The sequence below is a fragment of the Mchenga conophoros genome, linkage group LG23 (assembly GCF_057382185.1).
Source record: "Mchenga conophoros isolate Kocher_MC1m ecotype Shallow Benthic linkage group LG23, M_conophoros_male_GT1.1, whole genome shotgun sequence".
Taxonomy (NCBI): domain Eukaryota; kingdom Metazoa; phylum Chordata; class Actinopteri; order Cichliformes; family Cichlidae; genus Mchenga; species Mchenga conophoros.
In genome coordinates, this window is record NC_140547.1 from 750,904 (window position 1) to 766,545 (window position 15,642).

General features: G+C 43.9%; 2 protein-coding genes across 2 annotated transcripts; both read right to left on the reverse strand.

The window, feature by feature from the left end:
* Nucleotides 1-5,124: 5,124 nt before the first annotated feature.
* LOC146546273 (uncharacterized) lies at nt 5,125-10,657 on the reverse strand. Its single transcript, XM_085264821.1, has 2 exons — nt 8,555-10,657; nt 5,125-8,385 (listed from the first exon to the last, which is right to left on the reverse strand). The coding sequence occupies exon 2, from the start codon at nt 8,374-8,376 to the stop codon at nt 5,773-5,775; it is 2,604 nt and encodes an 867-aa protein (XP_085120947.1). The 5' UTR covers nt 8,377-8,385; nt 8,555-10,657; the 3' UTR covers nt 5,125-5,772.
* Nucleotides 10,658-10,660: 3 nt separating this feature from the next.
* Nucleotides 10,661-14,599, reverse strand: lrrc15 (leucine rich repeat containing 15). The gene is made up of 2 exons (XM_085264824.1): nt 14,339-14,599; nt 10,661-12,520 (listed from the first exon to the last, which is right to left on the reverse strand). Exon 2 carries the CDS (start codon nt 12,511-12,513, stop codon nt 10,813-10,815), a length of 1,701 nt encoding a protein of 566 aa, XP_085120950.1. The 5' UTR covers nt 12,514-12,520; nt 14,339-14,599; the 3' UTR covers nt 10,661-10,812.
* Nucleotides 14,600-15,642: the final 1,043 nt, after the last annotated feature.

Genomic DNA, 15,642 nt, shown 5'->3' on the forward strand with positions numbered 1-15,642 from the left:
CCGGCAGCCTCGCCTCTGTCAGTGCGCCCCAGTGCAGCTGTGGCTACAATGTAGCTGCCATCACCAGTGTGTGAATGTGTGTGAGAATGGGTGAATGACTGAATGTAGTGTGAAGCGCTTTGGGGTCCTTAGGGACTAGAAAAGCGCTATACAAATGCAGGCCATTTACCATTTACCATTTGGGGCTCTACTCAGCTCTTCCCAGGAGGGTGGCACGGTTCCCCCCCTTTGGTGGTCCTCCTCGGGTCCTCGTACTCTGGGGCCTCTGGATATCTGGGGCCTGGATCTCCTCCATACCTGCTTCATACCCTGGGGGACGGGGCTGTGGCCCCCCCACACTCCCTAGCAGATCGTTACATGGAGAAACCTTTGGAATGCAAGCATGCTGATCCACACAGGTATGCACACAGGTGTACACACGGGTGTTCACAGACGCAGACTACACCTTTCTTGGCTGCTGCCTCAAAGCACATTGTGCGCTGTCTATCTTGCGTGCTGCACAATATCGTTTATTATTTAATATCTACTGCTAGCTAGTTTATTGTGATGGTGCTGTTTTTATTATGTTGCTCTTTGTTGTTTGCTTTCTCTTCTGTTTTTTTTCTCCATACAGGTGACCCAGGTGTTTTGTTTGTTTGATTTTTTTGTTTTGTTTGTTTTTTTTCTTTCTTCTCCCCTTCTCACCGTCTCTTCTCCCCTTTGGTTTTCTTTCTCTCCCTCTCTTTCTTTCATTCTTTCTCCCTGTCCTATCCCCCAGTCATGTCTGTCCCGTTTGTAGCAACTGAAAATAAAATAAATTCATAATTATAATAAAGGTCAATCAAATGGACCAATATGGCAAGGCCATGATGATCCACTTGGTAAAATAAATCCGCTTGGCATCTTTCTTGGCCTTAAGACAACAATTCTGATGGCTAAAGATCCAAACAGGACACAAAAAAAAAAAAAAAAAAAAGAGGGACCAGCGATCAGTATTGCAGAGCATGACTTTGAGCGGCGCTGAGGAGAGTGAGCACAAGGAAAGCGACAGGGCCAGACGGCATAACCGGCCGTCTGCTGAGGTGCTGCGCTGACCAGCTAGCAGGTGTGTTCACTTCAATTTTCAACGAGTCACTGGCGAAATCTGTGGTCCCCACATGCTTCAAGAGATCCACCATCATCCCTGTGCCCAAGAACAACAAGCCCTCATTCCTGAATGACTACCGGCCAGTTGCACTGACCTCGGTGGTAATGAAGGTGTTTGAGAGGCTGCTGAAGAACATCATCTCTTCCTCCATCCCAGACACCACAGATCCGCTGCAGTTCACCTACCGACCCAACAGATCCACAGAGGACGCCATCGCCCACCTCCTGCACACCACCCTCAGCCACGTGGACAAGAAACAGGGTAACTATGTGCGAATGCTGTTTGTTGATTACAGTTCAGCGTTTAACACAATAGTGCCCAGCAGACTGTTCATAAATCAGACAATCAGGTCCAGTCCAAAAAGGCTAGGCAGCGCCTGTACCACCTACGACAACTGAGGAAGTTCAGGGTCTCTCCAGAGATCCTCAGGACTTTCTATACAGGCGCTGTGGAGAGCATCCTCACACAGAACATCACATCCTGGTATGGAAACAGCTGTGTCAAGGATAAAAAAGCTCTTCAGAGAGTGATCCGTGTGGCAGAACGCTGCCGCAGGGCTGCTCTCCCGTCCCTACAGGACATTTACGTCAGGAGATGCTGGACTACAGCAACTCAGATTTTAAAGGACCCGTCCCATCCCAACAACGAACTGTTCCAGCTTCTGAAATCAGGCAGAAGGTTCCACACCGTCCGAACAAGAACAGAGAGGCTCAAGAGGAGTTTTTGTCGTCAGGCCATTCGTGTGTTGAATCCTGGTTGCTGGTTGGTTGGCTCTCACAATGTGACAGAACAGCTTATACCATACCATACCATACCATACCACCTTTATTTATAAAGCACTTTAACATAAAACCAGAGTTCACAAAGTGCTGTACATGCTAAAAGCATAAGTAAAGAAAATTAAAATGAGATAAGATAAAATAAATAACTAAAAAACTAAAATAAATTGAAACATGTCATATGGTGTGCTGGTCACATAAATAACCAGCTGGGTGTCCACATACTTCTCACACACTAATAACACTTTTAAGAAAATTTTAATCATTAATTTTGTGTTGTTTTAAAGAAATGCTTTTTGTAATCAGACTTTTTACTGTCTTCTTTAAAAATTGTTTGTGTTATTTATAAATGTTTGTTAATACAAATTTTTAAATAATCGTGTTTTTGCTATCAGATGGAACTACATAGGAATTTGTTTATCACCTAACAGCTTCATTTTTATATATTTAATATATTTATGGTGCCTCTTATGACGCTGCCCTCTCGTTTCCTGAGTCCTCCTGGGAAATCACAGAGGCAGCCGTTAGTACATTCACAGTTTGTGGCAGACTCACACTGACTACAAACAGTTACTGCTGAGAAACTGACTGGAGGTCACACCACGATCCAGCGTTGACAGAAGCTCAGCCACTCTTCTATGAAGCTCTCCAGACGAGCCTGGTCAGCTGCAGGTGTGTGTGATTATGCCTCCAGGTGAGGCAGGTCCCCACAGTGGGAACAACCCTTCCTGGTGTCCCAGGAAAACCAGGACACCACACACACACACACACACCAGTAAAAGGGAAAACAAGGGACACCAGCACAATTTATACAACTTGCATCATCAGCCTGGTCATTCACACAAACACCGTTTTCTAAGTATGTGCTTTCTATCTAACATGCACACACATTCATGGTCCGACGGACGCAGGGGAGAGAAACTTGGGTCAGTATCTTGCCCAAGAGTATTTGGCATGCTCCTGAGCTAGACTTACTGCCACGTTCTATGTCAGCCATTCCCAAAGCCGAGAGTGCTGCGATTCATTTGAAAACCAGGAAATGGGTGGGTGTCTGAAATGTAACATTCCAACTTCCCCCTTAGTGTGTTTGTTGGGCAGCTTAGATAATGTCACTTCAGAAAACAATATTGCCCATATGGTTTTCACTGCCCTATGCATAGCCAAGAAAACAGTCCTCATGAACTGGAAAAATAAAAATAATTTTAATTCTAACCAATATAGAAATTATCTATTAGATTACATTAGTCTTGATACAGCCTCTGCCACCACATCAGATCAATTGCTCTGGGCTCCTTTGATCAGCTCCATCACCTAGTGGGGGTGGGGGGTCATAGTTTGGTCCCGCCTTCACTGATGTGATTGATGTGGGGGTAGGGACAGGCTTAGGGCGTCGGGGGGTTCCCCGGAGGCATCTTCCTTGGGGGGCTCAACCCGGGGTAGCGGTCATGTCCGGTTAGGGGCTCTGTTGGCTCTCAGGTGACTGTTTCCTCGCGGCTGCGTGCAGCGGGGCTAGGGGAGGGTCTGTGCTGACGGACGTGGGTTACTGACCTGGTAGCCTGGCTGCCCCTGGGTGGGTCCGGGATGGGCGTGAGGTTCTGGGGCGCTCCGTCTCTGGGCTGGGGCCCGGGCCGGGCCTCGGGGGCTTGGGTCCTGGTTGGTGTGCTGCCGGGGTTGTGGGCGGGTGGGTGCATGGGGGCCCAGCCCTGGAGCAGGGTGCCGCCGGTGCATCGAGCCACCTGGGGGGCTCTTCAACTGGTGGGGGAGTTTGTCACATCTTGCAGGAGCTTTCCTCTCTTCAGGAACTCTCTCTGCAGGAGGGGGAGATACAGGAGAGGTGGAGGGAGATCTCAGCCTGGGCGTTTATTGTCTTATGTAGTCTGGAAGATGAGTGGATGGTGGGGTGGGTGCAGTTTTCTCTGTGGTGGGGTTGGGTGGACTGTCCCGGGCTCTGTGGGGCCGGGAGGCGCTGCTGCACTGGGCCCCGGTCTGGATGGGCCTGGGCCCCCTTTCCCTGGCAGGTCGCGGAGTATGGGGGTGCCTACTGGGGTCAGCGGGGGAGCTGGCCCCAGGGAGGGGTCCCTTGCCCCTCCCTTCCTTCCCTCCCCATCTCCAGCTGCCTCCCTCTTCCCGCTCCACCACAACCACCCACACATGCAGGGCCTTGGAGTAGGGGTATGTCACCAGGGTGCAGAGGAGGCTACCCCCCCCCCCCCCCCCCTGTCCCCTTCTGGCTGCCTCTGCCTCAATTTTATCCCACAACTTAGACATTCACATTACTCACACTCTCATTACACATACATATAGGATCTTGGGGGTGGGCACGATACACGGAAAAAAAAACAAAAAAAACAAAAAACAAAAAAAAACAGGAAATAAAATTGGACCCACCCATCATTAAACCTTCACTGTAATCAAATACAACAGAAAATGATGCATTTCCTTGTGAACCATGCAAAGAACATAAAGCTCTTAGGCTGTTGGCTATAAATTGCTAATGCTACCCAACTCAAACTTTAATAAATTTAGGTCAGTTGTAATATCCAAAACTAACCACCTCGAATTATTCACTTATTATATCAATTAATACATTTATATTAATGTGATTGAAATTACAGAAATGTACAAACTGAATTCCTGTTATTACTGCAGCCCACCTGCAGTACGTTTGTGATCCACCAGGGGGCCCTGATAAGACACCATGCTTTTGTATACTGAAAATATGTAGCGTTTATATACTACAGTGTGTGTGTGTGTGTGTGTGTGTGTGTGTGTGTGTGTCAGTCACAGCACAGGAGCACCACAGGTGACCGTACTCTCGCCTTTTCTCTTCACCCTGTACACTCCTGATTTCACTCACAGCGGTGTGATCTGTAAAAAAATTATTCTTGGACAATTCTGCAGCTGTGGGATTTGTCAGAGGTGGGAAGGAGTCAGTACAGGGATCACATGGATCACTTTGTTGAGTAGTGAGGTTACAATTCAATTCAATTCAATTTTATTTATATAGCGCCAAATCACAACAAAAGTCGCCTCAAGGCGCTTCATCGCTTGTAGCAATGGTGGCAGAGTGTGGGAAGACCAAGCCCAATTTCAACATGTTGGGAGAATTTGCTTTTGTGTGGCAGTGAACTACACTGAACAAAAATATAAACGCAACACTTTTGCTCCCATTTTTTAAAGATCTGAAACATTTTCTACATGCACAAAGGCAAGGCAAGTTTATTTGTATAGCACAATTCAACAACAAGGTGATTCAAAGTGCTTTACAGAGACATTAGAAACAAGAACAAATAAAAAGCATGATTTAAAATTGAAAGACCCATGACTCTCAAATATTGTTCACAAATCTGTCCAAATCTGTGTTAGTGAGCACTTCTCTTACCTGTTACAGTGTCTCTAATTTGCAGAACTGGTCCTATTCTTAGCACCTCTTGTTTTTTGTTTTTGGTGAATGTGAGTGAGATCTTATGGATCTCTGCCACCCCCTTGCTGTAAGAATGTGTTAAAGGAAATCTCAGTAATGACTAGTTTCAGAAACGTCTTTTTTAATTATGTACATTTTATTATATTTGACATAAAAAAACAAAAAACTAATATCTTTTGCATATATTTTTAAGCAAAAACAGAGAAAACATCCAGAAACATTACATTTGAGCAAGGGATACAAAACCTAATGCATGTGTATGCATCATTCTTACTTCTTATTCTTTCTTCATCTTATCGCTCCACTGCTCACAAATCATTTAAGATGAATTATTACAGCTTTAAGGATGTTGTGGTAAGTTGTATGATTGCTTCTGGCCTATTTGCCATCCTGGTGATCTTTCGGATGATTAAACTCTGATCTCTAGCAGCACCTCAGAAAATTCAAAGTCCTCGGGTCTCTGCCTCTCGCAGAGGCCGTAGGATGACTTCCCTCTTGTAGGAGAAGCGGGTGAGTTTCACTTTGTGGTACAACCTCTCACTGCGCTGGAGTAGGTGATAAAGTGAAATGGTGAACTTAGCCAGAGCCAATGTGCAGATAATCTCTACCACCAGAATAACAATGTAAACCTTCAGATGAGTTTTGCACTGCTGAACTTTTGTGCTGTCTTGAGGAACAAAGTAAGCTTGCTGCTGCTCTGAGGTTGTCACGTTCAGACAGGAGAAGATCACTGGAGTGGGTGGAGGAGATGTAGTTGTTGTAGTAGTTGTGGTTGTACTTGTTGTTGGGGTGGTTGTGGGTGTAGATGTTGTTGTGGGTGCAGTCGTGGTCAGAGTAGTGGTGGTTGCAATTGTAGTCGGGGTGGTTGTGGTTGCAGTTGTGGTTGGGGTGGTTGTAGTTGTTGTGGTAGTCGTGGGTGCAGTTGTTACTGGGGTGGTTGTGGGTGTAGTTGTCGTAGTCAGGGATGTAGTGGTGGTTGTGGGTGTGGTTGTGGTTGGGGTGGTTGTAGGTGTAGTTGTGGTTGGGGTGGTCGTGGCTGTAGTTGTTGTCATGGGTGTAGTTGTGGTTGGGGTGGTTGTGGGTGTAGTTGTGGTTGGGGTGGTTGTGGGTGTAGTTGTGGTGGTCGTGGGTGTAGTTGTGGTTGGGGTGGTCGTGGGTGTAGTTGTTGTCATGGGTGTAGTTGTGGTTGGGGTGGTCGTGGGTGTAGTTGTTGTCGTGGGTGTAGTTGTGGGTGTAGTTGTTGTGGTGGTCGTGGGTGGAAGTGTTGTTGTGGGTGTAGTTGTGGGTGTAGTTGTTGTGGTAGTCGTGGGTGGAAGTGTTGTCGTGGGTGTAGTTGTTGTCATGGGTGTAGTTGTGGTTGGGGTGGTTGTGGGTGTAGTTGTTGTCGTAGTTGTGGTTGGGGTGGTCGTGGGTGTAGTTGTGGGTGTAGTTGTTGTGGTAGTCGTGGGTGGAAGTGTTGTCGTGGGTGTAGTTGTGGGTGTAGTTGTTGTGGTAGTCGTGGGTGGAAGTGTTGTCGTGGGTGTAGTTGTTGTCGTGGGTGTAGTTGTGGTTGGGGTGGTCGTGGGTGTAGTTGTGGGTGTAGTTGTTGTGGTAGTCGTGGGTGGAAGTGTTGTCGTGGGTGTAGTTGTCATGGGTGTAGTTGTGGTTGGGGTGGTCGTGGGTGTAGTTGTGGGTGTAGTTGTTGTGGTAGTCGTGGGTGGAAGTGCTGGGCAAATCAGCTGATCCTGTGTTAATGAGGGCATTTTCGTCCCTTTCAAATCTTCGGGACACTCACAGAGTGGAGGAGACGTGAGCTTTGCAGCATTTCCGGTCACCCAGCTGTGGAAGGCTTTCAGGTTACAGTCGCAGAGCCACGGGTTGTTACTGAGGTCAAGCTTCCTGAGCTTTCCTAATGGGTCAAAAATATCTCCAGGAAGCGTCTGGAGGTTGTTGTGAGCAAGCTTGAGAGTGGCTAGTGATTGTAGCTTTTCAAACAGATCTTCATCCAGTGACTCTATCATGTTGTTCTGTAGATTCAGTTCTGTGAGCTTTTCTGGGCCTTCAAAGTATTCAGGGGACAAGGTGACGAATTTATTCTTCGACAGGTCCAGCTTCCTGATTTTCTTCAGAGGGCCAAAAACTCCTTTAGGGAGACTGGAGAGATTGTTTTGCTGGAGGCTTAATTCGGTCAATTTGGGCATTTCTCCAAACAGCACTGGTGGCAAACTTTTCAGCCTGTTGTTCTTCAGGGTCAGTGTTTTAAGCTGAGGGAAGCCAACAAAATACCCCTCAGGAAAAGTAGTTAGAAGATTATTGTCCAGCAACAGTTTAGTCAGTTTGTTTTTATGAGGGAACAGATTGGGAGGCAATTCTTCTATCTGGTTTCCATGCAAGCTGATTTCCTTTAAGTTTGGTAAATTCTGAAACAAGTCTTCAGGAATGGTGGTCAGCTGATTCTCATAAAGTCGGAATGCCTCCAGCTTGTTTAGGTTGGAGAACCAGTGAGTTGACACAGCAGAGAGATTGTTTTTACCCAAATGGAGCATTAAAAGGTTGTCAAGACCGTCAAATGTCTCATCTTCAATCAACTTAATCTCATTCAAATTCAACAGGAGGTGTCTTAGTTTTTTAAGGCCTTCAAACAAACCTTTATCAAGTCTTTGAAGCTTGTTAGATTTGAGTATGAGTTCCTCCATGTTGCTGAGGTCGTTAAAGACTCCTACTGGGAGTGACGTTAATTTGCTGCCAGAGACCTCAATATTTTTCAGGTTTTTCAGTCCCTCGAACGCTCCCAGCTCGATGGATGATATGTTACTGTTTATGAACTCCACCTTTTCAAGCTGTGGGTTTTCAGCAAAGGCTCCTTTTGGTATTGTTGTAATATGGCTAACCAAAAAAAAGACTTCTGTCACTTTGGGTCTGAGAGAGCGTGGGATTTCTGTAGCTGAGCTAAAAACTGCCTGGTTCTCTTTGGGGCAGTCAGTCGCCTTTTCACATGGTTGGGTTTCAGCCAGTGAAAAGTCAGGCATGAAAAGTAGAAAGAAAACGATGATCTCGCCTCTGGACATTTTTATTCACTAGAAAAAGAAAAAAATATTTTTACCCTCATGCAAAATTTTCAAGAATTACATTTTGGTTTGTAATTTAGCATGATTTGTTTTTAATGCATCAAATTCAGACCTGCAATTTCTCTGGAAAATCTTTTTTTTTTAAACCTAGTCAAATATCAAAGAAAAGGGTACCTACCAGGTTATTTCTTTTGGAGGATGAAGCTCCAGCAAAAACGAGACACATGCGAGTTAGGTAATTATTACTGAGGCTCCAACAGGCTGTAAGTCTGTTGCATCTGAGGCGTGGCGCAGCACACTTCTGCAGCCCGAGATAAGAGCAAGGCATCAGTTTTTTAGTTACTGCACACGTCTACAGAGTGCATTCAAGATTGTGGAGTTTTTCTTTAACGTCATACATAGCTGTGTGATTAATGTTTAACACATGCTTAACACAATATTTCAGGCCAGTTAAAACGCACATGTGTTTGTTATTTTGGTTTTTTACTTCCTCACTGGAACAGCACGAAAAAATGCACAACATCGTTTTTGATGAATTTGTTGCTTCCAATTTGTAATCATAGGCAAGCTTCAGGTGGAACTTTTGGATTCCAGCTAAAGTATTTCAGACTTTATCGTGACTGTTTTCCATTAGATGGCAGTGTAATGGAAGGTACTGTGGATGTAGAATGGATTTTACCAAGAGGATAGTAGATGTAACTGGGTGTTTAACCCAGGGTATTGTGTTTTGGACTTCTTAGTTTAATTTGTTTTCCATCTCTTACATTACCTGGTTGGTTTTTATCGTCTGAGTCTCCCTCTGTTCTTTGCTGTGTCTTCCCTCATAGCAGCGTGTCTCCCTGACACGCTGTTTGTTTGCTGTTTGTTTGCTGTTTGCTGCTATAACTACACATGTTTCTTGTTCAGCTATTTATTTATGAGTGACTTATGTATGTATGTATGTATGTATGTATGTATATATATATATGTATATATTGTACTATTCTTACTTAGTGTATTGTCTGTCTTGTCTTAATGTTGGCTTATAATGGAGCACTGTAACAAAAATAATTTCCCCCAGGGATCAATAAAGTATTCTGATTCTGATTCTGACACGTGTTGTCCTTATATACCTGTACTCTGATTTCCAGTTCTTGCCCTGGAGAAGTTTTTGCTCTTTTGTTATTTCTGTGGATAGTCAGCATTACAGTTAGATTTTAAGTTTACTTATTGTTTTCTAAGTCCTCTGTTTGGGTCCACATCCTGCCTCCCACACAGCCGGACCTTGACAATGGTACTCATGCTGACACTCTGTACTTGGCTATTATGTATGGATTTATGTGATTGAAGCGTGAGGCTTGCCTTGTTTCTTTTAATTTTACCATATTAAAATAAATGAATTAAAAAAAATTAGTGGGCGGCACGGTGGCACGGTGGTTAGCACTGTTGCCACACAGCAAGAAGGTCCTGAGTTCAATTCCAGCTGGGATAGGCTCCAGCGCCCCCCACGACCCTGAAAAAGGATAAGCGGAAGTGAATGGATGGACGGAAAAAAAATTAGTACTCCTGGGTTGTTGTTTTTGTTACGTTTTATTAAATGTACAACCCACTATGTCAGTGTCATGCTGAAAACTTTCACGTGTTTAAAATCATTTTCACAAGAATTCAAATATGAAACAATGTATATATTTATATAAATAATGTCAGACTTGTCAAACCTAGTATGAATGGTGAAGCTCAGTAAATAAGAGAGCGTGCACATGCTCTCACTAGAAGTGTTGCATTTATTCAGGCTATTGAAGCGTGATGTATAGTATAGTAGAAGAAGAAGAAGAAAGTGTACTTTATTGGTCCCCGTGGGGAAAATCCCTCTCTGCATTTAACCCATTCACTCAGTGAAGCAGTGGGCAGCCACTGGGCACCCGGGGAGCAGTGTGTAGGGACGGTACCTTGCTCAGGGGTACCTCAGGGTAGCTGTTCAGGGGAATCGAACCCCCGACCTTCCGATCATGGGGCCACCACTCTACCTACTGAGCTATCCCTGCCCCTAGTGAACTCCATATTACATCTTTTGTATGTATATTGTAACGCTTTTGCAAAGAAGTTCAACTATTTGCTAAATGTTGGGTTGTTAGCACAAAATCAGCCGTCAAGCTGCAACAATTGTTAATGAAAAACAGTCGTTGGGTGGTTAACTCAACAGGCGAAGCATGTTTCAGTTTACATTCACAAATATGTCCAGGTTGGCCAAAAGTTGTTAAGGCATTTGTTGTTACAGTTAGTATTTAAGATGGCATCTCTTTCCTCAAAGATGCACAGTCAGGAAGACACACTGAGGGGTAAATCTGATGAATAAAACTGAAAGGTAATGAACTCTCTGGTGCCTTTCAGGCTCAATTACCAACTCTCCAAAGTCGCCCTCTAAAAGTTCTTCGTGTGCTTTGTTTGAATTGCAGTCTACAGCACAGAGTTCGTACTCCTGCGGCCTATATTCCCCGTGCCACTCTTATTTCTCCTCCAGCAAATACAGCTGATAATTACAGTGCTGATGATGACAGTGCACACTACTGCGATGACAATTAGGGTGATTGAAATATCACGAGAAATGCTTCCAGTATTCCCTTGTCCACTCCTGGTTACCTTTTCATACTCTGAGGTGGGGGTCGTCTTGACAGCTGGTGAGGGAGTGCTTCTTTTGGCTGGAGGTGTATGTGGCCTCCTCCTCTTCTCTGTTGAGGTCAGCACGGGCTCCTGAGTAGAGCTGAGAGATACCAAGTTCTCATCTGCCAGCAAAGCAATCATCTCGCCATTCAGACTGGAAGGAGCGTCACAGACCACAAGGCTTTGGTTGGTCTTTGATGGGTGCTGCTTCAACCAGTCCCTAAGTGGCAGAATATCCTTGTCACACCTCCAGGGATTTTGCTGGAGGAGTACTTCCTCTGATGCAGTAAGGGCGTCTAAACTCTCCTGTGGTAGGTTAGGGAGGGAATTGTTTCGCAGGTCTATCTGTCCCAGGTGGGTCAGACCCTGGAGGAAACCACGTGGGAGGGATTTGATGAAGTTGTTTTCCAGAGAAATGTTGACCAGTCTTGGTAGCACCTGGAAAGTCCCAGCTTGCAGGGTCGTGATCAGATTGGTGTGCAGAGATACCTCTCCCAGCTGTTCCAATCCTCTAAATGCACTGGTGGATACATAACTAATCCGGTTACGACTGAGGACCAGGAGGCGTAACTGAGTCAGGTTCCTGAACGTGTCATTTTCCACACGACTCAGCTTGTTGTCATACAGCCACAGCTCCTTAAGGGCCGTGGGCCCAAACACCCTTGGCCCCAGAGTCTCCAGCTGGTTTTCATACAGGGAGATCTGGGAAAGATTTGGCACGTTTAGGAAGATCCCTTCTGGGAGAGATGTGATCTTGTTGTTGGAGAGAAACAGCTTCTGGAGTTTTGGAGTCTTGGAGAACAGGTCACGGTGGAGGTGAGTGATTTGGTTGTCTTGTAGTGACAGCTCTCCCAGGTTTACAAGGTCATCCAAAGTACCAACTTGAAGCTCCTGTAGCATGTTTCTATTAAGGCGTAAAGTTATGATCTGAGAAAGACCCTTAAAGGTTTCTCTAGATAGCTGGCTGACTTTGTTACCAGAAAGGGAAAGGTAGCTCAACTGTTTCAGTGGATGAAAAGTTTCCACAGGTACTGCAGTGAAAAGATTCCTACTAAGGTCAAGTCTTCTAAGCTCGGTCAACAGGGAAAACCACTGAGGCCGAAGTACTAAGAGGTTGTTGATGCTTAGTGTCAAAGCCTCAAGTTTCTGCAGATTTTTCAACAAGGCTTCTGGCAGATCCTGCAGTTGGGTACCAGTTAATGTTAAGGACCCGATATGTGGTGTTGAATTAAACGTGCCAGGGCGCACTTCCCTCAAAAGAGATTCTTTAATTAGCAACAAATCCAACGAATTCGTCATGTGTTCTGGCTCCAGAGAGTTAAAACTGCATTTTGAAAAATAGAGTTTGGTGGCAGATGACGGCAGCGGCATGGGGAAGTTTGACAGGCCAACGCATTGGACTGTGCTTCCTCTACATTGGCATCCATCCGGACACGCCCAGACAACACTGAGGGCCATGAGAAGTAGGAGTACAGGAAGTGTCGTTGGCAGCTCCATTATTGCCCTAAAATAGAAGAAACATATGTTGATTGGTTACATGCCAAAGTCACTAAACAAATCAGTGTGAGCCATGTTTGTTGCCATATTTAAGAAAAAGAAGTCTGGATACATTAAGATTGTGTACAACCTGTGGGGATTTTGCTTTATGTGGAAGGCCAGCAAGCGCTCATTAAACAAACGCTGTTATTTTTGCTTACGAAAGTAACTGAACTGCTCCACTTTGGATATTCATGAGGGAAAATGGACATTGTTGCATTTCTGGTGTGTTAACGCCACTGGACCTACTCTGAAATTTGATTTATTATTGCAAAACCTTTTTGCTTACAGGGCAGTAAAGAAAAGGATTTATTTATCTCCTCTCCATGTCAGATTGGGATTCTCTGCTCCCAGAACCATCACAATGATAGGAAAGTTCTACTGAATGCAGCTCTAATTAGTAACAGTGTCTTCATGGTGTAGCCTCTGAGTTTGTGTTTCGTCCAGGAAGCCGACATTTGCATAAATTAATCCAATGTTGCCCGTAGCTAGGAGCACTGCCCACCAACAGAACTGACTGCTAAATGCTTGGCAGGCCTCTGGCAGCAAAACCGTGTATGCAGCATTTATGTTAAGCAGTAATTTTGAACCACTCATGCCTGAATAATTTGTTTTGCAAAATTTTTTGAAAGTGAACACTGAATATTTGTTAGCAAAATGAAATTCAGTGTTTTGTCTGCTTCTCAGCATGCCAGACTGCCTGCACAAGTTTGGAAGCTGAGCCGTTCTCACTGTTTGTAGAGGCACAGACGGCTCCTGGAACAAAACCTTGCCAGCATCATGACCTGCTTCTCCACACAAATTCACCAAATTCACAGTCCTGCAACTGAGGGCTGGCAAGCCTGAGTTGCTTCTCAGTAGATGAGATGTATTAGTTTGCAACAAGAGTGTCTTTCAGGAAGGAACTTTGTAAAGACAAAATAAAATATCCTTCAAATGAACTCAAAGGCATCAGATTTCTTAACTTCCTTCTTTTCTTTTTTTTTCATCAAAAGCAGGAGGTCATAAAATCCATGCTGGTCCGTCCCAGCTGCTCACATTTTAACACATTTTTTCTGTTTTCATTAAAAGGTTGGAGAGGTGGTACTAGATTCCTGCTGTGAGGGTGAAGTCATTGTTTCCACTGCTATTACAATTTTATAACGTTTACATGATTTCTAGCCATACTAACATAATACCTCATTTAATTCCTAAACTATGTGTCATCTCTGGCAGACTTTATCCTCTCAGTCCAACCCAAACCCACTGTCATTTCGTCACTGGGACAGCCTGAAATGATCTGTGTTGTAATATAATGGTTAAACCATTTCCAGTTCACCAGTAATTCCTTAGATGTTTTTCTCCCTTCGATAATTAAAGGCTCAGAACATTATGTTCTGTGAAAAGAGCGTAGGAGCAGAGCTGCAGAAGGCCATGCATGTTTTATTTAGCATGTTTTGATGAACACCGTAGCTGACATGACATAAAAAATACACTTTGTCATGTAATTCAAAACGTAACTCTTATAATAATGACATATTAAAAAGCTAATTGTTTTACACATGAAAACACATGACTATACAACGTATTATAAATTTAATATTTAAAAAATAACAAGAAGAAAAACTAACATTATATCTTATTCCACATTACTGTCACCGACTTCTTTATCTTGTTTGTTTCCTGTTACATTTACCTCAGAAATATACTGGACACATCTTAAGTCTTAAGTAAATAAAAGTTTTAAAAAAAGAAAAAGTCAAATAAAGGAACAAAGTAGGCCAGCGTGCTGTTTTGCTGAGCTTACCTCTCGTGCTGCGATCCCTGAACAGAGACAGTGAGTCGGTGTGGAGTTCTTTTATGTGCGTCCTCCCTTCCTCCTCAGTTTTACTAATCCTCTGAAAGTTTCCAGCACTGCCTGAACTTTCACACCATCACATTTTCCTGCTCTTCGTCATCAGTCAAATTTTATAAGTCAGCTTTTTTTCTCTCTGTCTCACACAAGAAATGTGTAGATCCTGTTTCTGAGCTTCCTGGCCGTCCCCCGGCCCCCTCGGTGTCTCACACACACTCACCCTTTTTTTCTAAATGTGGTGGAGGGGGATCAGACCAGCAGAAGCCCCACCCTCTGGTACCAGCCTGGGACTGAACTGATTTTGTGTTTATGTGGGTATTTGGTCTCTGTTTCATCTTAGCAAAGACACTTTTTTTAATGCCTCAAGCTTCTTTATTTAATGGACAAGGAAAGATGTATATGTGTGCTAGAGGTTACAGGAAGGGTGACAAGTGACTCTGGACAGAACAATGGAGTGTTTGTGTTTTTAGTTTGTGGCAATGTTGTTTGTGTGTCTGCTTGGGTGTGCAAAGTATGGTCTGCACATATCTTTGGAGTAACATTCATGGTATGCTTGTAAATGGATGGGTTTGGTTTCCCAAATCCACTTTTAGGGACAGACTGTAACACAATCCACCCACAAACACACTGAATGAGCGTTCACTCTCTCTGCTGTAACAAAAATGATACATTTTCTATTCATTTTCTTATTATTTTCATATCATAATGAAAGTCTTGTGCGGGTAAGTTCAGGAACAACTTTTAGCATTTAGTACATCTGGATAGAATTAAGCAACGAAGCTTTCCTTGCCTCTACAGCTTTTGCTCATGTTGTGTGCATATTTCTCATGTGAGCCAAACACGCTATTACAAAACAGAGTGGAACGGTTTCTTTGATATCACAAACAGTAAAGGGAATTATTATGTGATTAAGCTTTAGTGCTAAATTTGTCTTGTTTTCTGGTTTTTAGGTGAAAAAGATGGCTCTGATCTGCCAGTGATATGCAGCTTTTAGCTTTTAAACTCTATCACACAGGAAACTACTGGAAACAGATAATGAGGGTGGAGCTCATCTAAAGGCAGATGTTGCTGCAGTGCACAAAACTGTCCTAAACACTTTTATTGCAATATTGAAACATAAATAATTGTGTTTTATAACTGATTTGATTTACATGCCTCCGACATGAGAGCTATTGTATGTTTTTAGTTTTGCATATTTTACTATAAAGCAAATCTATCCCACATTCTGTGTACAATAGCTTCTAAATTAGTATCCC

What these genes read in the sequence shown, in the direction of transcription:
- LOC146546273 (XM_085264821.1), bottom strand. Translation starts at nt 8,376, where the DNA reads ATGTCCAGAGGCGAGATCATCGTTTTCTTTCTACTTTTCATGCCTGAC.
- lrrc15 (XM_085264824.1), bottom strand. Translation starts at nt 12,513, where the DNA reads ATGGAGCTGCCAACGACACTTCCTGTACTCCTACTTCTCATGGCCCTC.